The 23,385-nt window shown below is 36.2% G+C and overlaps 1 protein-coding gene across 5 annotated transcripts in view; it reads left to right on the forward strand.

The window, feature by feature from the left end:
- The window catches only part of DTWD2 (DTW domain containing 2), a 266,159-nt gene that overhangs the window by 34,021 nt on the left and 208,753 nt on the right, over nt 1–23,385 (forward strand). For all 5 annotated transcript variants that reach the window (XR_009264263.1, XR_009264264.1, XR_009264267.1 and 2 more), the window contains exon 4: nt 419–611. Coding sequence is in view for 2 of the 5 variants with exons in the window: in XM_058738411.1 (XP_058594394.1) it covers nt 419–611 (193 nt within the window). In the remaining 3 variants the exon portion in view is untranslated. The remainder of the gene's footprint in view (nt 1–418; nt 612–23,385) is intronic.

Below are 23,385 nucleotides of genomic sequence, written 5' to 3' on the forward strand. Positions count from 1 at the left end.
ATAGCATATCTAGAGATAAGGTCATTTTTGACCTTTATGCCTGTTACTTCTTTTTCTTGCTTTATTGCAGTAACTGGAAGCTTTAGTACAATATGTATTAGGAGTGGTGAAAGCCAGCGTTTTTACCTTGATCCCAGTCTCAGGGGACGTTGTTAAATATGATGTTGGCTGTACATTTTTGTGGATGCCATTTATCAGTTGAAGAAGATGCCATTAATTATCTTTAATTGACTCTTCAACTTGTTTCCTTCCCTTCGAGGATGTTTTCTTACTTCCAGAAAGTGGCTGTCTCTTTCCTTATTACATCTCCAGTACCAAAATGCTTTGGTGTATATTTTTGAAGGAAGCACACTAAGACTAATAAAACTTCTTTCCCTTCACAAACTACTAATGATTTTTTTTTTTTTTTAATTTTTAGAGATCCTGAACTTTCAACTGTTTGTCGGAAGTCTGATACATTAATATTATATCCAGGGGCTGAAGCTGCTAATTTGGAAGAATTTATATTAGATTCTCCTATTTATCCTTCCACAATCATCATCATTGATGGTACATGGACCCAGGCTAAGGACATTTTCTATAAGAATTCTTTGTTCCGCCTGCCCAAACAGGTAAGCTAGTATTTTAACAGAGAACAAATGCAATTGTATAATTTTGTATGTTGTATATGCTTTCTGTGAGGGGTCACACTTACATTTTTATATACGTATTTGATAGTATTTATGTGCGTGAATGCATGTACATAGATATGTATATGCTTGTGTGTGTTTGATATATATATATATATGTGGAAAATTTGAAATTTGTTCATCTTTCTCAATTCTTACCACCAAACTTCACCATAGTTAAGGTATTTGACTATATTAAGAGTATCTCAGACATTTAATCAGTGAAGTGTCAGGACTAATTATTTCTATGTGAATTAATGTTTTTGTTAAGTGTTATGTTTAAATACTTCTATTTGGTAACTAAATACCCTCTTCTTGTTAGGAATGACTGAATTTTCATTTATTATTTTAATTAGTTTATCCCTCAATTTGTTGATGATGATACATAGCTTGTATTGAGCCATTCTTTTGTTCTTGGAATGAAGTCCACTTGATCATATATATTATCCTTTTGATAGACGGCCAAATCTTATATTTTATTAAATGCCATTTGGGACTGCCTGGGTGGCTCAGTCAGTTAAGTGTCTGACTTCCGCTTAGGTCATGATCTTGCAGTTCTTGAGCTCGAGCCCTGCATCCGGCTCTGTACTGACAGCTTAGAGCCTGGAGCCTGCTTCAGATTCTGTGTCTCCCTCTCTCTTTGCCCCTCCCCTGATGGTGCTCTTTCTCTCCCTCTCTCTAAAAAATAAACATTAAAAAAAAAATATAGCATTGCATTATAATTTGTATATTTTTTGTACTTTTATTATCAGATTTGGTTATGAAGATAATCTTAACTTTACCAAATGAATAGGAGAGATTTTAATATTCTTCCATGGCCTAGAATAGTTTGAATAATATTGGAATGCCTTGCTTCTTAAAAATTAGATGGAACTTGGGGCGCCTGGGTGGCTCAGCTGGTTGAGCGTCCGACTTCGGCTCAGGTCATGATCTCACGGTCTGTGAGTTCGAGCCCCGCGTCGGGCTCTGTGCTGACAGCTCAGAGCCTGGAGCCCGTTTCAGATTCTGTGTCTCCCTCTCTCTGCCCCTCCCCTGTTTATTCTCTGTCTCTCTCTGTCTCAAAGATCAATAAACATTAAAAAAAAAAAATTAAAAAAAAAATTAGATGGAACTTATAGGTGAAACCCCCTGGTCCTGGTCTTTTTAAACATAATAACTTTTAAACTCTTCTTTCAAACTCTTATGGAAATTATTCAAACTTTCTTCTTCTATTTGGTTCACTTTTTAAATAACTTTTACCTTTTTTGGGGGAATTATTTCTTTTTCACCTGAGTTAACAAATTGCCTGATATATACCTGAATGTATTCTTAAATACTTATTTTAATTTATTCTGAATATGTCCTTTCTCCTTTCTAATCATATACTCTCACTTTTTCTCCCCATGAACATGTTCAAAAGATGTTTCTACCTTTTTATTTAGCTTTTAAAAGTATTAGCCTTTAGACTATTTTGATGGCTGTTATACTTCATTCTTATTTCCTTCATTTGTACTTTTATCTTGATCACTTTCTTTCATCTTTTCCAGCTTGTTCTGTTTTTGTAAGGTTTTACTGTGTACTATGTTCCTTTACTAAGGTGAATCCCTTCTTTAATAATAAAGGGAGAGAAGGCTGCCATATTTCTTCTTAGTGTAACATTCATTGTATCCTATAGTTTGGGGTTGATGTATGTTTGTATTTATAGCATTGATATAATTTGTAATTTGTGTTGATTTCTTTCTACCCATGGATTATCAATGACTTCTTAATTCTCATGCAGTAACAACACTTTTGTCCCTATTTTATTTTTATTTCTTATTTTGTTAGATTGTGATAAAAGAAAGTTGCCTGCAATATTTTGAATATGTTTATGATTTCTATGTGGGTTAGTACATGGCAATTTTTTGTATCTTTTCTGTGATGATAAAAAATTCACGTTTTCAAATGATGAAAATATTTCCCTTTTTAAGGTTTGTTATTTGCATTTTTCTTTATACTTTTGTTTTTATCATCTATGGGGTGTTTGATACTGAAAAAGGTGTATGAGAAGCTTCCGTTCAGTCTTTTAAATGAAGTTATCTCTACCTTTCCTGTAGTTTTGTGTATTTATCTGCTCTGTTGTATACATAACAAGACATGCACTTAGTGAAAAATAATATAGATTTTAATAGATTATTCTAAGATAATAATAATAGATGCTGACAATCTAATCTCAAATTCTTTGTAGTTTTCATTCCCTTTGGTTAAAATGCAGGTATGGTTTTTAAATGAGACTCAACTATGCAAAAATAGTTCAAAAAAATAGCTAATGTGTTGAGTGCTTTGAATGGGCCAGTCCCAATTCCAGGTGTTTTCCATGTATTAACTTGTTTAAATCTTCCTCAAAGGATTGTTACCGTCTTAGGTAACATGTAAGGAAACTGAGGTGCAGATGTCTTAAATAGTTTGCATTAGATCACATAACTGTTTCACAGCAGAGCAATTTCAACCCATCTAGTTTCGAGTCAAAGACTGTGGTCTTACCCAAAGTGGCATGATGCTTCTAAAAGGGAAGCTTCCATCGAGGATACTTACCTAGGATAGCTTCTGTAGGTTTATCTGGTTTCTTAAGTGTTCTGTGTTCCACAAGAACCAACTCCTAAAGGCATGGTTGCTGTTAGGTTGTGTCACATTTTAGCAAAATTTGTGTTCATATTACAATTAGATATTGCCCAATATACAAGGAAAGTTTAATGAAAGTCTTGTATCTGTAAAATGTCTTAGTGAAAATATTTGAATTGTTTTTCCTTTTCTGCATGCTTATGCTATGTCTGTGTCTCTCATCTTTCATTTTGTGGTAGCTACGTGAATGCCATAGAAATAAACTACAAAGTCACCGTAAAAAGATTAAAAGATATTTTAAAATTTATTATTTACCAAACCTGTTTTCTTCTTTAAATTGAGTAGCGGATAAGGAAATAGGTAAATTAAATCATTTCCTCAGTCTGACTGTGCTGTATGTTTTTTATCACTTTTTCCTTTTCATGTTTTCCCAAACCAGAAGCAAATATAGGTGGATATTTGTTTACCCTTGAAAAGGATATATTACAACCATCAGATAAAATAAAATGCTTAAAAGAAACATTAAATAGATTTGAGTACACGGGGGAGAATACCACCTTAAACTAAAGTGAAAGGCAGATGGTTTTCTGGAAAACTGTGAATCCAATAAAAGCTTCATAAGCTTAGATTTCTTACAAATGAATAAGGTGAAGGTGAAAATCTTAAAAAAAAAAAAAAAGGGCCATACATATGAAAACAAAGTTCACAAAAGAGAAAATAAATGTATTTATAAAAATCATAATTTAACCTTTATGTTGAAAGAGGTTTCAGATGTCCAGAAAACATCTTGTATTATCCAGGAATAATACAGACATCCCTCAAATGCCCTTAAGTTTTAACATTATGCATTATTTGCCTTATCAGTCTCTCTCTGTGTATTTTATACTTTTCTGAGCCCTTTGAGAGTAAGGAATAGGTATCTAAATTTACTTTTTGAAATTGAAATGTTGCTAGTTCTAGCAAGAATGTCTTTTCCTAAATATTTTTTTTTTGGCCCGAAATTAAAAAAAAATTGTAATTTAAAGCCCAACACAATTTACAAAAATGTGTATATTTTGAGATAGTTTCATCTTAATATACATGGGAAATGTGGGTCATTTTAGGAATAATAATACGTATGGCTTTTTAGAGTGTCATACAGTACCCAGCCCAAACATGAGTGTGGGTTGGTTTGACAAAATATGTTTCTGGAAGTTGTTGCAAAAACCAGTGAAATATGTACATTTACTCTTTCTGAAAAAAAAAAAAAGATTTTTATCTGTATACATACACATACATATACACAGACGGATAGGTAAGTTGAGATGAAAAAGGGATTGACTTAAAAAAAATTTTTTTTTAACGTTTATTCATTTCTGAGAGAGAGCGACAGAGCATGAGCAGGGAAGGGGCAGAGAGAGGGAGACACAGAATCTGAAACAGGCTCCAGGCTCTGAGCTGTCAGCTGTCAGCACAGAGCCCGACATGGGGCTTGAACTCACGGACTGTGAGATCATGATCTGAGCTGAAGTTGGACGCTCAACCGACTGAGCCACCCAGGTGTCCCAATGGGATTGATTTTTTAAAATGGAAATAAATATCTTTAGACATCTATAAAATGATACTGATAATTATAGTGGTTTGGTAATAAGTTCTGAACTACCTTCTGTAACACTAAATTGCTTATTTTTAATATATTTTCCCATTCTTGAAAAATTTCCCATTCATATGTAATGATTTTTATTTAATTAGTAACTGTTCCCCAGCTTTTCTGGAAAACAATTTTATTACACAATAGATTTTCCCAGTGGCCCTGCTTTAATAAGTGAATACACTTAAGCTATAGGTAACATGCATTGTTCATGAGTAATTAATGACAGAAGTCCATCTCTAACTCAAACAAAAAAGCAAAGTATACAGGTCATGTAATGGGGAAGTTCAGAATGGGTAGTTGCAGCTTCAGACTTGCCTAGATCTGGTTCTCAAGCAGCTCTCTGTTTTGGAGGTTTGTTTCCTTTTGTGTTAGCTTGAATTGTCTCTTACACAGAATGGACTTCCTCCCTGCTGCTGAAAGACGTCTGTGGAAAGTAGCAGATTGGTCTCCCCTTGGCTTTATTTATCTTAACAGAGAGGTGATTTCTCTTCCCCAGAGCAGAATCCCCCTACTTTGACGTAGGGGTGAATGGTGGTACCACTGTTGACAGCAGGACCACATGAATCTGGAAATTTCTTCAAGGACTTGGGATGTTGTTATCAGGACTATTTAAAGGCATGGATGGGCAGACAAAAAATTTTATAGATAACCAGACTATTATACATCAGTTGTTTACTTATGAAAGTATGTTTGTTTATAGATATTTCTTGATTCATTCAAAATTAGTACTGTATAGAAATATTTTCATAATTCTTTCTTGTGGTCTTGTTCGGCAAGGGAAAAACAAAAATGTAAAATATGACATGAAACTTTAGTTCTTGCCTAGGTTTCCCAATCTATAAATAATATAAGTTGATTAGATTTTATTTCTAAATGTAATTTGTCAAATTTTTTTTTTTTTTTTTTTTTTTAACCACACCATCAGTACACTTATTTCCACTTACCTGCTTTTTGGATAAATTTGTCTTCACAGTTACTCTTAGTTTAGCTGATCCATTCAGTTTCTGTAGTAGCATAAAAATTTTGCTGTAAGTGCATAAGAAAAAATGGCAGAAAGAAAAAAAATAGAATTAAAGTCCAAAGTATTGCTTTCTTTACAGAAAAAATACACAGTTTTTTCCTCCCAAATAAAATAACCATATATAAACTTCATAGTTACCTATTTGAGGACTGAAAGAATTGTAATATTCTGCCATTAAATTAGTCTCTTAATTTTAATCTGTGTTTCTAATATATCCAGACCATTTGGCAGTGAATCTCTTCCCTCAGAGGAATTGTACACAGGAGATTCTTGACATTGGCTAGGAATAAATCCAAGGTGAATATGGAAATGTTTGCAGAGGCTCCCAGCCTTTTTCATAAACTTATTTCTAGTGAGTTATTTGCATATTCTTGCTCTCCAGCCTTAAAACTTCACTAGCGCTGAATTTCTCATTTGATAAGCAGAGCACTGTTGGGACCACTCAGGGACTAAAACATTTTCATGAAAACTGTTTCTTGTGTCTACATGGACCTATTATAAACTGGTTTATGTTATATATCTAATCTGTTGCCAAATTCAGAGTCATCATTATCCTGTTATTTTTTTACTGAGATATAATTGATAATGTAATATTATATTAGTTTCAGCTGTACAACATAAGGCTTTAATATTTGTATTTATTGTAAAATGATCTAAGTCTAGTTAACATCTGTCAACATAAATAGTTACAAAATTTTTTTTCTTGTGATGAGAACTTTTAAGATGTATTCTCTTAGCAACTTTCAAATGTACAATACAGTATTATTAAGTGTAGCTGCCATCACCGTGACTTACTTATTTCATAACTGGAAGCTTGTACCTTTTGATCCCACTCGCCCATTTCATCTCCCCTCCACCCTTCACCTCTGGCAACCCCAGATCTCTTCTCTGTGTCTGGAGCTCATTTTTTAAAATGAATTTATTTTAGATTCCACATATAAGTGAGGTTATTGTCTTTATTTGCCTGACTTATTTCACTTAGCCTCATGCCCTCAAGGTCCATCTGTGTTGTTTCAAAGGATGAGATTTTCTTAAAAAAAAAAAAAAATTTTTTTTTTTCAATGTTTATTTTTGAGAGAGAAAGACAGAGTGTGAGCCGGGGAGGGGCAGAGAGAGAGAGGGAGACACAGAATGCAAAGCAGGCTCCACGCTGTCAAGCACAGAGCCTTAGAAGGAGCTTGAACGCACCAAACCACAAGATCATGACCTAGCTGAAGTTGGACACTTAATGACTGATCTCCCAGGTGCTCCAAGATTTCTTTTTTTTAATGGCTGAATGATATCCATTGTGTGTGTGTGTATGTGTGTGCGTGTATGTGTGTGTGTGTGTGTGTATATATATGTATATGTATATATATGTATACGTGTATGTGTGTATATATATATATGTGTGCATGTATATGTACATACCGTATTTTCCTTATGCATTTATTCATCTATAGACACTGAAGTTGTTTCCCTATCATGGTTATTGTAAATATGCTGCAGGGAACATGGGCTTGCAGATACCTTTTAAAATTTTTGAGTCTTTGTTTTCTTCAGATTATCTTAGAAATTTTTTTTTAAGTTTATTTGTTTATTTTGAGAGAGACAGAGACAGTACGAGTGAGAGAGGGGCCGAGAGAGATGGAGAGACAGAATCCTAAGCAGGCTCCACACTGTCAGCACAGAGTCTTGACATGGGGCTTGAACTCATGAAACCCTGAGATCATGATGTGAGCTGAAACCAAGAATCCGGCGCTTAACCAACCAAGCCACCCAGGCACCCCTTCAGGTTATCTTTTTAATTTTATCCAAAATTTCAGTTTTCTTTACTTCTGTCACCAGCACCAGCATTGGGAGTAGGCTTACTTTTTAATACCCTTTTCCTTTTCAAAAGAAATAGCCTTTTTTTTTTTTTTTAATTTCACAGAGTAATGTGTAAAAGATTCTCCAAAAGTAGGGCACATGACAGCCTCCTTGAGACCTAGATTCTGAATAGTCTGTTTTACTTACTGTTTGTTAAGTGACTTTTGTACCGTATCTTCCAATAAATGTGCTTTAAATTAGTGCCATAGCGCAGTAAGTATTTCATGTCATGAAACTTCAGTATCCTTGGGGCATAGTAAGAAGAGTTGAATGTTAAATGCAGAATGCCGGAGGTTTATTATGTCAGTGACTAATTTTTTTGATCTTTGCATATCATTCGTAATTTTGATGACAGACTATATCCATACCTCTGGGTCTCTTCTGGCTCATGTTTTGGGGTGTTTGGGTACACATGGACCCTGAGGCTTGTCTCCAACATTGCAAATGGCATTATATTTACATACAGAACTTGAGTTAACATGCTTCTATTGGTTGTGTGATTCCAGGTAATGGAATGTGAATTCCCAGGAACTGTGATCTTGCTATATGTAAAAGGGTAATTTAAAGAAAATTATCAGAGGGGCTCCTGGGTAGCTTAGTCTGTTACGTGTCTGACTCTTGATTTTAGCTCAGGTCATGATCTCATTGTTCGTGAGTTTGAGCCCTGCATTGGGCTCTGTGCTGACAGCGTGGAGGCTGCTTGGGATTCCCCAGCGTGGCTTAGCTCGTACAGCATGCAACTCTTGATCTTGGGGTCATGAGTTTAAGCCCCATGTTGAGCTTAGAGCTTACTCAAAAAAAAGAAAACAAATTAAAAAAAAAAAAATCTCTGCATGAAATTCCTTGCCTCCCTGCTTCTGTCTGTTCCTCATTAAGTTCTTAACTGTGAACTTACTTGTCTTCCTGGGAGAAATTCTCAAATCCCTTGGCAGCTAATAATGTAAATTTGGAACCAGAAGGAATCTTAAAGATTTGTAAATCTTTAAGTGTTTCAGAAAGGAGGAAGCTACAAGCCAGTCAAAACATGAGTCCTTGGAAGTTGCGGCCAGTTATGGGGAAGAACCAGGCGTGTGATCTACTTCTCCTGCACTGTAACTCAGTATATCAGGCTAGCCCTAGAATATGCTAATTAAGAAAAATTTGGATTGCATTTCTTTTAAAATTGACCTAAATTTATGATTTTGTGTCACAGATCATTTGGTCTGACTTGGTGCCTAACTAAATTGAAGACCTTGCAGTTCTCAGGTAAACTAAGTCAGGTAGACGTGTACAGCAGCAGATGGTGCAAGGTGTGCTCCTCCTTCCTTGTCACAGTGCACTTCATGGGCCAGCAGCACGGGCGTCAGTGAGGATTTGTGGGAAATGCAGAACAGAAGCTCCCACTTGCGCATGACTCAGAATCCTCATTTTAATAAGCTACCCAGATAATTCTGGTGCACGTTAAAGTTTGAGAAGCACTGCTGTACTAGGTATTTTTCCACCGAGATAATTCACAGCCTTTAAACTTAGCCCTTCAAAGCGTACAATCCAGTGGATTTTAGTACACATTCAGAGTTGTACACCTGTCACCACTGTCATACTCCACAGTGTTTTCATGTTCTGGGGTTCCTTCCCCCGACAAGCTCTGTGTCCCTTAGCAGTCACTTTCCCATTTCCCCTGTTCCCCAATGCAGGCAACTCACTGCTCTATTTGTTGTCTCCGTAGATTTAAAAAATTTTTTTATTAAAATTGTTTTTTAAATTTTATTTTTTAAAATTTACATCCAAATCAGTTAGCATATAGTGCAACAATGATTTCAGGAGTAGATTCCTTAGTGCCCCTTACCCATTTAGCCCATCCCCCCTCCCAGAGCCCCTCCCATAACCCTCAGTTTGTTCTCCATATTTATGAGTCTCTTCTGTTTTGTCCCCCTCCCTGTTTTTATATTATTTTTGTTTCCCTTCCCTTATGTTCATCTGTTTTGTCTCTTAAAGTCCTCATCTGAGTGAAGTCGTATGATTTTTGTCTTTCTCTAATTTCACTTAGCATCATACCCTCCAGTTCCATCCACGTAGTTGCAAATGGCCAGATTTCATTCTTTTTGATTGCCGAGTAATACTCCATTGTATATATGCCTCATCTTCTTTATCCATCAATGGACATTTGGGCTCTTTCCATACTTTGGCTGCTATAAACATGGGGGTGCATGTGTCCCTTTGCAACAGCACACCTGTATCCCCTGGATAAATGCCTAGTACTACAGTTGCTGGGTTGTAGGGTAGCTGTATTTTTAGTTTTTTGAGGAACCTCCATACTGTTTTCCAGACTGGCTGCACCCAGCTTGCATTCCTGTGCAAAAAGTCTTAATGTCCCTAGGAGCAGTATCTTAAAACTTGGTTTATGGGTTTGGGGATTAAGAAAAATTGAAGCAGGGTTATTACCATTCTTCATAAAATGTTATTACACTGAAGATAGTTTAGTTGATAATTTGGACATTTGAGTACGTAAGATACAGTATGTGGTATAGGATGGAAGTCATTACAAGAAGCAAATGCCCTTAAAAATGTGTATCTAACTTAGAAAACTTCTTATTTGAAATGAATATATGATGAGACTCCATTGAAGATTATACTAAGTCTCACTTTATTTTGCATTAATGGAAGAACATCATTGCCTGGGGTTACCTGAAAACTAAAAATAACAGGTTATATGAATTCTTAAATATTTATAGTTGTAAACACAATAGATACATTTTCCTTATGAATTCTTACATTGACAATGAGAATTTTTATTGTAAAGTCATTTATCAGGAATGGGAAAAACAGTCATTCAGTAATAACAGAAATTGGAATTTTTATTCCTCAGGAGTTTCTTGTTGATCTTTTAGAAATACATATAAAGCAATGGGTGCTTGGGTGGCTCAGTTGGTTTAGCATCTGACTCTTGATTTTGACTCAGGTCTTGTCAGGGTTGTGGGATTGAGCCCTGCATTGGGCTCCTTGCTGACAGTGTGGAGCCTACTTAGCATTCTCTCTCTCTTGTACTCTCTCTCTCTGCCTCTCTTACCCCCCCCCCCCTACTCCCCAACTCTAAAAATAAAATATGTAAAAACATTAGAAATATGTATAGCAAGACAACTTTCTGTGAAGATTTGTTATGGTATCTTCTGTAGATACCAAAGGAGAGCATGCTGTGGAAGTTCACTTTCCATCTCCCTGTCCTTGATTTTCCTTTTCACATTCTCTTTTTGCGCTCTGTCAGAGTACAGTAGGTACATAATCTGCAACGGTAGTTTTTTTGAATTGTCCTTTATCATTTGCATTATCCTGCCTTCAGCATAATGCATTGGTCTATTCTGGTACCTTTTACTTGTCCTTAACAGCTCAGTAAACCCATCATCACTACAGGTTCCTTGTTGGGATCCTTGTGGTGAATAGATGCCTCTAAGAATAGTCAGCATGTAGTTACCTTTCTTTCCAGGAAGCCTCTTAGCAATTTCATGTATCATTGCCTTGTATTTATTTTGCGAATGTATAATCCTCTTTCCCCTTTAAATTTTATTTTGTAACTCTCATGCAATAAACTGCCCATGTTTAAAGTGTCCAGTTTGCTAAATTTTGGCATAGTATGCACCTGTGAAATCATCACAATGAAGGTAATAAACATATATCCATCACCTACCGAATTTTCTCAAGCTTTGTCTTCCTTTATCTCCCTCTGCCCCCATCCCCAGACAGCCAGTGATCTTTCTGCCACTGTCAGTTTGCATTTCCTAGCAATTTATACAAATAAAATTATACATTCATAATCATTTTTTGGTATGACATCTTTCACTTGGCATAACCATTTCGCCACTCATTCTTTTTGGCGCCTACCAGAGCTCCATTCTTTTTTATTATGTGGATACATTACACTTTGTTTATGCAGGCATCTGTTGATAGGCCGTTTTCAGGTTTGGGGCTGTTACAAGTAAAGTGGTTGTGCACATTCATTACAGATCTTTGTATGGATGTATGGTTTTTTTTTTGTTGTTGTTGTTCACCTAGTAATGGAATGCTTGGATTCATATGATAGGTGATGTTAAACTTAAAAAAATTTTTTTTGGCAACTTTGGAAAACTGCCAGACTGTTTTCTAAAATGGTTGTATCAGGGCGCCTGGGTGGCTCAGTCGGTTAAGCATCTCACTTGAGCTCAGGTCATGATCTCACGGTCTGTGAGTTCGAGCCCTGCATCTGGAGCCTGCTTCAGATTCTGTGTCTCCTTCTCTCTTTGCCTCTCCCCAACTCATGCCCTTTCAAAAATAAATAAAACTTGGCAGTCTTTATTTATTTCTTAAAATTTTTTTTAATGTTTATTTTTTTTGGGGGGGGGGCGCGTGAGTTGGGGAGGGGCAGAGAGCTAGGGAGGCACAGAATCCGAAGCAGGCTCCAGACTCCAGGCTGTCAGCACAGAGCCTGATGTGGGGCTCAAACTCACCAGTCGTGAGATCATGACCTAAGCTGAAAGTCGGGCCCTTAACCACGTGAGCCACCCAGGCACCCCGACAAAGGCAGTCTTTTAAATTTTAGCCATTATACTAATTGTATAGGGATATCTTCCCTAAATTGGCTAAATTCGCATTTACCTAATTATTGCTGATGCTAGGCGTCTTTTCACGTGCTTGGTTGCCATCTGGCTTCTTTGGTAAAGTGTACTTCAGATCTTCTGCCCATTTTAAAATTAGCTTCTTTGTTTTCTTATTAATGAGTCTGAGAGTTCTTTTTTCTTACCCCATCCCGCTGCAGGTCCTCGAGTCTGACAGTTCTTTTTTTTTTTTTTAATTGTTTTTAAATGTTTTTTAAAATTATTTTTGACAAAGAGAGAGACAGAGCATGAGCAGGGGGAGGGGCAGAGAGAGAGATGGAAACACAGAACCTGAAGCAGGCTTCAGGCTCTGAGCTGTCACCACAGAGCCCGCACGGGGCTCAAACTCGTGAACTGTGAGACCATGACCTGAGCTGAAGTTGGACGCTCAACCGACTGAGCTACCCAGGTGCCCCTGAGTCTGGCAGTTCTTTATGTATTCTGGGTACCCGTCCCAGAATATGTAATTTGAAAATATTTCCTCCTAGTCTGTGACAAGTCTTTTTATCCTCTTAGTATAGACTCTCTTTGGAAGTACAAAATTTCTTAATTTTGATGAAATACAAGTAATACATTTTAAAATACATGTACATGATTTTAAAGATAAAAAAATCTACCAGATAAGTTAGCTTATGTTACCTTTATGCATGGTGGATGGAAAGAGATAAAGTTTCAGATTGTTTGTGGTTAACAAAACTATGTTACAAGTATATAAATCTTCAGAAATAGAAATGAGAGTTAAAAATTCTTTTACCAGGCCAATCACTTATCAAGCAAGGCAACCAATTAAAAAAACAGATTTGTTAGATAAAGGCTAGAGTCACAGGACATGCTAGGATTCTTCGAATCCAGATGACTTGAGACTCTTTTGTTACAAGTAAACATTTGTAAGGATGGTTTTATCATAGAAAATAGAGCAGCATGATTACAGTTGTAACTTAACAGACATCCTGTGTACTAGACCTGTGTTCTTGTGTATGCTTTCGTTCTGCGTGTTATTGGGACAGACCCTCTGACTCAGAAAGTTCTGCCCCCTGCAGCTATGCGATAAAGAGCCTTAGCATCTCTTCTTATCTTTCTGAGATTCCTTTCACTAGCAGTTGCTAATTAGGAGGGCTTGTGTTCTCAAAGATAAACCAGAAATTGCAGTAGTTACTGTCCCTTGGAGGAAAGAGCAAGGCTGAGAAACTGAAATATTAATAGTGTGAGATAAAAAAGAAAATTTAACAAATCAAATAGGGATAACTAATGTTTTATATACATAAATATATAACATACATTCATAGACACATATAAACATACACACACACAAGTATATAATGTAGGTATTAATAGAGGATATTTTGTCTTTTGAAGTTTAAGTAAAATTGTCTCCTGTTCCATATCAAATATGCTGCGGAAGTTTTCTGCAAAAATGTTATAATCACTTCTTGTGCTGTATTCCTACTGTTATATTCTGTGGATGTTGTCTCTTCTGAGCCTTGTGTCTATCCAGTTGGGGAAGGTTATGCCTTTCCTACTAGTTACCCCACATCATTCAAACAGAACATTCATGTGTGTGTAGAATAGACTCTAACGAATGTTGCATTAGATGAAGTCATGGGGCTTACAGAAGGTTGTGATGAGGTGAACTATTCAAAATTGGTTGTTTAAGGGCGCCTGGCTGGCTCAGTCAGTAGAGCATTTGATTCTTGATCTCTGGGTTGTGAGTTCAGTTACCATGTTGGGTGTGGAGATTACTTAAAAAGAAAATATTAAAAAAAAATAATAGGGGCGCCTGGGTGGCGCAGTCGGTTAAGCGTCCGACTTCAGCCAGGTCACGATCTCGCGGTCCGTGAGTTTGAGCCCCGCATCAGGCTCTGGGCTGATGGCTCGGAGCCTGGAGCCTGTTTCCGATTCTGTGTCTCCCTCTCTCTCTACCCCTCCCCAGTTCATGCTCTGTCTCTCTCTGTCCCCAAAATAATAAAGGGTGCCTGGGTGGCTGAATCAGTTGAGTGTCTGACTCGATTTTGACCCAGGTTCTGATCTAATGGATCATGGGATCAAGCCCTGCATCAGGCTCTGTGCTGGCAGCAGGATACCTGCTTGGTATTCTTTCTCTCTGCCTCTCCCCTGCATACGTGTGCATGAACTCTGTCTCTCACAATGAATAAACATTAAAAAAAATTAAGTAAAATTGAATGTTCAGTAATTCTGTTCTTTCTATGCATACTTCTAGTTCTTTTGACATAGTTCTTTCTCCCTCTGTCTCTCTCTTTTATTGTGCATGTCTGCATGTCTGTCTGTTCTGTTTTCGCTTCTCTTTTTTTTCAACTTGCCACTGCTTACAAATTCGGTAGAGATTTAGGTATGTCTTTAAATCACTATTTCTTTATATATCTCATTTTGTGGAGAGAATTTTTCTGAACCCAGGCAGAAACCTTAATGTTACCTGGTTAAAAAAACAAAAACAAAAAATGCTTATTCCTAACACAATTATACACATTATCCTGGAATTGGTGTTTTTTTTTTTTTTTTTTTTTTTCCCCTGTATGTGACATATTGTGGGTCTTTTTCTGTGTCAATACGTACATAAGTATGATGATTCATGTAACCATTCCTTTTACTGGACATTTAGGGTGTGATTACTATATTTTACTGAACATCTGAACACATTAGCTTTCTGAACATGTGAGAATTTTTATTAGGTTCCTAGAAGTGGATTTTGGGTCAAAAAGTATGCGCGGGGCGCCTGGGTGGCGCAGTCGGTTGAGCCTCTGACTTCAGCCAGGTCATGATCTCGCGGTCCGTGAGTTCGAGCCCCGCGTCGGGCTCTGGGCTGATGGCTCGGAGCCTGGAGCCTGTTTCCGATTCTGTGTCTCCCTCTCTCTCTGCCCCTCCCCCATTCATGCTCTGTCTCTCTCTGTCCCAAAAAAAAAAAAAAAAAAAAAAAAGTATGCGCATTTTATATCTTGAAAGATACTGCCAGATCAGTCTCCAGTAACAGTTTATGAAATTGTCTCTGGTCCTATTCTCTCAACAGCCCTGGGTATTATGTTATTTTAACTTTTGCTGACATGATGAAGTGGTATCTGATTATTGTTTCACATGTCTTTTTAATTGAATCACCTGTTCTTGCCATAACTCCAAATTTAAAAATAGATGCCAATGCTGTGCATTAAAAGATGTTGATTATAGGGGCACCTGGGTGGCTCAGTCGGTTAAGCGGCCGACTTTAGCTCAGGTCACGATCTCGCGGTCCGTGAGTTCGAGCCCCGCGTCGGGCTCTGGGCTGATGGCTCGGAGCCTGTAGCCTGCTTCCGATTCTGTGTCTCCCTCTCTCTCTGCCCCTCCCCCGTTCATGCTCTGTCTCTCTCTGTCTCAAAAATAAATAAACGTTAAAAAAAAAAAAGATGTTGATTATAGTCCTCAATAAGGAAATAAATTTTGATCCTGTATTCTTTGTGACATATTTTTTCATACTAATATGTATGCAAAATTATCTAAATATAAATGTTGCATTTTAAGGCAAAAGTTATTTCTGTTTAGCTCTTTCACTTCATTTGATTGAATAACAAATATGCATTAATAGATGAGATTATGGTGATGCTAAAGATGGTAGATATTCTACTATCATTATTATTATTATTGATTTATTTAAACATTTTTGGTACATAACTCTTTTTACATTTCTGGGGAACTCAGTTTTATTTTTAATGGGATTTTGTCTTCATAATGACAGTACATAATGTTTATAATACTCAACTTTTTTTTAATTAAAAAAATGTTTTTATTTTGTCTACTTATTTTGAGAGAGAGACAGAGACTGCAAGCATTGGAGGGCCAGAGAGAGAGGGAGACAGAATCTTAAGCAGACTCTGGGCTCTGAGCTGTCAGCACAGGGCCAGATGCAGGGCTGGAACCCACAAGCCATGAGATCATGACCTGAACCCGAAGCTGGACGCTTAACTGACTGAGCCACTATCGCACCTCTATAATACTCAGCTTTTAAAGAATATGTAAGACTGCTAAAAATCTCCTTTAGATAGTCAGCTAGAGATTTGGAGGTCCTAACGCTTTCCGTGAAAATTCTGATAGGCTTCAAAGGACCAGATCATACTTGTGTTCTCAAAATATTTTAAAGCCAGCCTCAAGTGTTACTGGGTTTTTACTGGGTAGAATTGGAATCCTTTTAATCTCTTAACAATGATTATTATTCCCATTAGATTATAGTTTATAACTAATGTTTTTAGGAGGCTGTTTATTTTTAGTTACTATGATGTACAATGTCCATTTCTCTCTCATAATTTCTGTCTTCATCTTTTGAAAAGAAATATTGTCGACATTCTTTGTACTTATGAAAACACATTTAAAATCCTTACTATTTATGTAGCAATTAGTTTTCAAAGCTATATAAAATTTCTCTCCTATGTTTTCTAGAAAAACCTTTTAGGCAGTATTGTTGCCACTGTGTTGTAAGAATACTGACTTCAGTTTATATCATTTGGACAGTGAATATTAGTAACCAAAGTTTTGCTGAAAAAGTGGGAGTTTTACGATGTATTATTTTCACGGTAATAATTCAAAAAATGTAATTTAATTTCAAGTACATAGAACAATCACAGAGTAATACAAACATTTATTTATATGGCATAAAAGGATATAAACAAGTTTTTGACGATTTATAAGCCTAAAGCATCTGGTCCTTTGATATTCATTAACATCTTTGCATGCAGTTCAAATCTTGAGATCCATACGGCAATCAATTGTATATACATGAAAGAAGGTATCTCAAGAATTATTACAGGCTTATGAGTTCTAGGAGGTTTTAAGTCTACTGTGAATAATATGCTGATTACCATATAAAGTAACAGGTTAACTTTTCCCAAATGGATGCTTGTAGAGGTGATTGTGATTGAAAAAACTGTAGTTCATGTTTTTACCCTCTACATTGATCAGAAATGTTTTAAATATAAACAGTATGTTCTCTAAGTATGAATAAGATCCATTGAGATAATTATGCTGAAAAAAATTATGATAAATGTTTGGATATAACTATAAATTTAACTGTGAGTATTCAGTCTTATCTGGAAATGTGATTTTTTGGTTTATGGAAGTCTGAGTACTCTTAGCAGTTTACATACGATATATGATTTGATTTTTGTTTGAGTATAAATGGATTATAGTTGTCATATATGCATGTGCTTTATAATTTTAGCTATACATTCCCACAGATGTATCTACATCTTGTAAATATTTATTGAGGTCCTACTGTGTTCTAGGTACTATTCAATACAAAGGACACATTTAAAAAAATCTTTTTGCCTTTGGACATTTGATAACTGATATTTCAAGTCTCACATTTGCAGCTTTCCACTATTCAATACTTCATAAAGTCAAATTATTATCTTTTCAAGAATTATTTTGTTTCTCAGAGGATCGCTGCATACAGTGATATGTATTGATATAGCATAAGGTAAGAAAAGGTATTGTAAGTAGTCATGTAGACAATTTCTTAGAATATGTTTTATGGTAAATTGCCCAAAACATAGAATCAATAAAAGGGAAATAAGTGTGAATCATTAGTAAGAATATAGGATTATAGTGAACCATCTAATTTAATTTTGAGTGTAGCTTATGTTAAAAATAAATATTCCTAATGAAGTCATTTTGCTCTCTTGATGATCTGAATTGATAATTTACTTTATGGATAATATTTACTTTATTATCTTAAAGCACTTATAGCACTTAAAGCACTTGTCTAGTTTATGTTGACAGGTCTCAGACACAACTTGCAACCCATTGTCATGCTTAATCAGATACCATATATCATTTCTGTTTAGACTCAGTGTACCCCAATATATGCATTCCAGTTTATATAGTATTTCCTTCAATTACGTGAAAAGTGTGATTTAGACAAGATAATAAGCATTACAGAAAGAATCATCACACCCATTTTGGTCTCTGTTTTAACTTGATTCTCAGTAAAAGTCAAATCGTTCAGTTCAAAAACTGAACTGGTCACGATTGTGAAGCCATTTAGTGTCTGGTTTTCTCCAAATTTGATTGTTTTCTCTTGCTTCACTATTTATGTATTTAAACATAGCTTAACATTTGGCAATGTTAGATTGTCAGGCACACTTATGGTGCAGTGTATTTACTTACATGGATTTGGAATCCTCACCCCCTGTTTTTTCAGTGTTTGGAATTGTGCACTTTAGAGAGAGACCATAGGTTGTTGATAATACCGTGGTTATCAAAATATACACATAGTATCTTGGAAAATATATAAACTGGTACTACAAGCTTTAATAGTCTTTAATATAACTAATTATAAATTTAATTTTATTTGCATATTATATTTTACAATACAGTTATATCCTGAGGGAATATAAAATATATGTGAATAAATACTAGAGTAGTGATAATGATTTTGAGACCCTCTGAGAATTTTTTAATTATTGGTTTTTGTTTGATCTATTAACTCTGTTGTCCAGTCTATCTTAAGGCAAAATGCTTCATCTTTTTTATATGTCAGGATTGTGACTATGCTTCCTGGGTGGTTAAAAGACTTTCTTTTCTGCAAACTGAGGTAGCCTTTATTCAGTTCATTGGTACAATTTTGCCCTCATTATCTTCAGAGTAATACCATATCTGCTAAACTTGCTCAAAGTTTTATAGCATTATTCTGTTTACAGTTACTCATTTAGGGATGTTTACATGACAATAAGTAACTTATATTTGCATTTAATATAATTTATTTTTATTAAAAAAATTTTTTTAACGTTTATTCATTTTTGAGACAGAGGGAAACAGAGCATGAATGGAGGAAGGTCAGAGAGAGAGGGAGACATAGAATCTGAAACAGGCTCCAGGCTCTGAGCTGTCAGCTGTCAGCACAGAGCCCGATGTGGGGCTCAACTCATGGACTGCGAGATCATGACTTGAGCCGAAGTCGGATGCCCAACCGACTGAGCCACCCAGGCGCCCCACATTTAATATAATTTAAATGGAGCGGCACCTGGGTGCCCGAGTCACTGAAGCATCTGACTCTTGATTTCGGCTCAGGTCATGATGTCATGGTTCGTGGGATCGAGCCCCACATCAGGCTCCGCACTGACAGTGTGAAGCCTGCTTGTGATTCTCTCTCTCCCTCGCTCTCTGCCCTTCCCCTGCTTGTGCTTGTGCTCTCTCTGTCAAAAATAAATAAACATTAAAAAGTAGAATTTAAGTGGAAACGTGTGAAGTCAGTAGGCTAGAAAGTAAGAATATTTATATTAACAGTATTACAGTAGCCTCAATTCTCATCAACAATAGAATAGATAAATTGTAGCATATTCATTGGAGTATTCCACAATGATAAAAATTAAACTATGGGTAACAACATGAAAGAGTCTTATAAACATAATATTGTTACGAGAAACAAGACTTTCTGATTCCATTTATATAATGTTTAAAACTGGAAAAATTATGGTTTTAAAGGTCAAGATACAGATCAGTTTCTTTTGAGGGAGTGGGAGGGTGAAATGAAAGGGGCATGTGAGGTTTTTTTGGTTTCTGGTTATATTCTGTTTCTTGATTTGGGTAGTGGTTACAGAGGCATGTTCACTTTGTGAAGATTCATGGAGTTGCACGTTTATGGTTAGGACCAACTTCTCTCTCTATATATTAAACTTGAAGAAGTTTATATGCACAGTTGATTCTTGATACCTGTGATAGTTAGGTTTTATAAAATTACTGTAAACACTGGATTATCACTAGGCCATTGGCCCTAGGGGAAATACAGGATTCATTTCCTACAAAGCTCTGGTCACAGAAGTTTTGTCAGTCAGTCAGTGCACAACCTTGTTTTCTGTGTGTTTTTGTTTACAGACACTTTATTTAATACATACCATTGATTGATGAACTGAACTCACGGCCAACAGCACCACATAACTCATGCCAGAACGAAGCTTATCTAGCACACGTATCACAGCCTTCTTGTGCTTAGGAACGCGAGGCAGCACTTCCGTACGATGCTGGGGGCCGTTTTCAAACAGTGAAATCACCAACTAAAAGCACAAAAATACACAAAAATCTGGCACTCAATACACTGAGAAAAGAATATGTGAACAGTGTGAGAGTGGAAAACATGAAGGAAGGGCATCACTGTGTTCTCCCTCAACTGGGATAATGTGTGCTTTGGGCAACACACATTTTTCACTCTTCTGTGCCTGAGAACGTTTACAAATGACTGTGAAACCTAGCATACTGATTTTGGACTTAAAAATTAATTTTAGCAAGTAGATGAATTTTCCAAATACAGAATCTGCAAATAATAAGGATTGCCTGTTTATACGTGATTCCTGTACCTGAGTAAATATTTTTAGGTCAAGTATGCAAGAGGGCTAAAGATAATTTTTTGCCTCTTTGAAGTAAATGTTTAAAAAAAAATTTTTTTTTAATGTTTATTTATTTTTGAGAGACAGAAAGAGACAGAACATGAGTAGGGGAGAGACAGAGAGAGAGGGAGACCTGGAATCCAAAGCAGGCTCCAGGCTTTGAGCTGTCAGCACAGAGCCCGACGTGGGGCTTGAACTCACAAACAGTGAGGTCATGACTGGACGCTCAACTGACTGAGCCACCCAGGCGCCCCTGAACTAAATGTTTTTAATAAAAATTTATGTAATTAAAATTGGAGCAATTCTGTTTTTTTTTTTATCAGACGACCAGTTTTCATAATAATCATAATTTTTGATGACAAGGTTCGTGAGATTTAAAATATTATCTTCCGATTCTTTAATAATTAGGAATTCATTGTAACATTTACATTTATTTGTTTTTGCCCAGTAGCAACTGACCATTAAATTATTAATTTTCAAATGGTGTAATATATATTTTTCAGAGTAAATTCTTATCTAAGTCAATCTTTAGGAGACTTGAAATGTACCACTGTAAAAGACTGAGTTTAAGAATTAATTTTCAAGTAGCAATTTTACTCTGAAGTTATTTGCAGTGATGCATATTTCAAAAAGAAATATTTTTTAGTACATTTGGTTTTATACCCTGAACCCTTTTAACCTCTTTTTAAGTTTTTCATAGAAAAAGAAGATGTGCCGTTTTGGATTAGGTCTGGCCGGTGGTTTGTACAACTGGTGTACTGTTTTTGACAGTGATGTGAGGCTCTTGTTCCAGTCATCTTTGCTGTATGTACAGAAAGCAATTCACATAGTAGGCTTCAGACTGCTGTTCTTAGAAACGTGCTTCCAAGAGTGGTTGGCACCTGGGAACGTGAATGGTAAATAGTTTCCTACACAGAGATAAAAGTTTCCCTAAATGATAGTGGCTTGCTGTGCTTAAACTCTTTGTGCAAACCATGGTATATAGTGAACACCTGCTTTTCTCTGGGAGTCTGGAATTTAGTCTGAGCCAGGCACAGGGCGCCTACGTGACTGACCTCCAGTAAAGGCCTTGGCACCGTGTCTGTAATGAGCTGCTCTCACGGATGACACTTCACACAGGTTGCCACAGTTCGCTGCTGGAGGACTTAAGTGCGTCCTGTGTGACCACTGGGAGATGTGTCTTGGAAGCTTGTGGTAGGTTTCCTCTGTCCTGTGCCACGTGTGTCTTTTCTTTCACTTTGCTGATTTTGCTTTATGTTCTTTTGCTGTAATAAATCTCAGCCATTAAGTTCAACTATAAGCTGAGTTCTGTGAGTCCTAGTGAGTACTGAACCTGTGGGTGGTTTTGGGGACGTCTGACACACTGCTTAACAGAATTTCACAGAATTTAGTATCTTAAAGCACCCACCATTGTACTGTACCTCACAGTTTTGTTGGTGAAGAATTCAATCATGGTTTGACTTGGTGTTGGCAGAGGTCACTTGGTGGTTTTCATCTCATATGCGGTCTGGACTGGAGGATCATGAGCTTTATGCACATATCTGGCACTTTGGCAGTGACGGACAGGAAACAGTTGGAACTGTCTCCTGGTGTGCCTATGTGTGGCCTCTACCAGTGGAGTCCTGAAATGCCAATTAAGAAATCACAGTATCCTGAACAGATCATTCATTTATTTTATATTTCTGAAATAGCCTATATTTTTATTCTTAGCTAGAATAATTGGAATAATGCGTTCCATATATCACCACATATTTTATAAAGCTGTTAATTCCTTTTATGGGTCCCAGACCACCTTCTACAAGTTAAAGAAGTTCTTTTTGTTCTGCTAAATCATTCTTTGTTCATGTTAGCCATACTGTATGTGATTTTATTAACATGTAACATCTTTTCTTGGCTTTCATCTTTCTAAGGAGTATAATTTTTTATTATATCCACTTTAGAGAGAGACTGTTTTAGTTGATTTTATCATACTCATTTCCAGGTTCTTTTTTTTTTTTTTTTCATTTGAAAATGAAAAATCTGACCTGCATGCAGTGTGATGGACTCAGATGCACCAGAATGTTTGTTTTCCAGAAGAACTATGGAAGCATGAATTCCCTTCGCAGAAAATATTATTGCTTTTTATGCTAGAAATTATTCTTAATGTGGAAGATTTTCCAACCTGTGATGAGAGATGTTTACTTGTTTACCCGGAGGTTTGTTGTTTCTAGAGAACTCTTGAAGCCTTTTTTTCATGGATAACGTGAAACATTCTTGAGTGCTTTCTGTGCCTATTTTGTGTTTTAGCTCATAGTTTGATATTTTCTTTCACATTTGAGTTCCTTTGGAACTCCTGAGTTAATGTTATTCAATTCTAATTTATTTATTTTCAGTAATCATATTTATTCTTCAGCATTAACAATAAATGGCATCTCTATCGGATATTACTGCAAGTTAGAAAATAATTTAGCTTGTATTCTATAATTTCATTTTAGCAGACCATTAAGGTGGTTTGAATGAGTTTTATTAATGGTCCCATGTTATAGACAAGGAACCTGAGGCTCAGGGTGTTTTACCAAGCTTGAAAATGTAGGTCAGAACTGGAATGAGAATAGAGGTTTCATTCTTGTCTTTGCTATCCATGAGCATCCACTCAGTTTTAGGGGCACCTAAAACTTCCATCGTTAGTCTT

This window comes from Neofelis nebulosa, chromosome 1, assembly GCF_028018385.1.
Source record: "Neofelis nebulosa isolate mNeoNeb1 chromosome 1, mNeoNeb1.pri, whole genome shotgun sequence".
NCBI classification, from domain to species: Eukaryota; Metazoa; Chordata; class Mammalia; order Carnivora; family Felidae; genus Neofelis; species Neofelis nebulosa.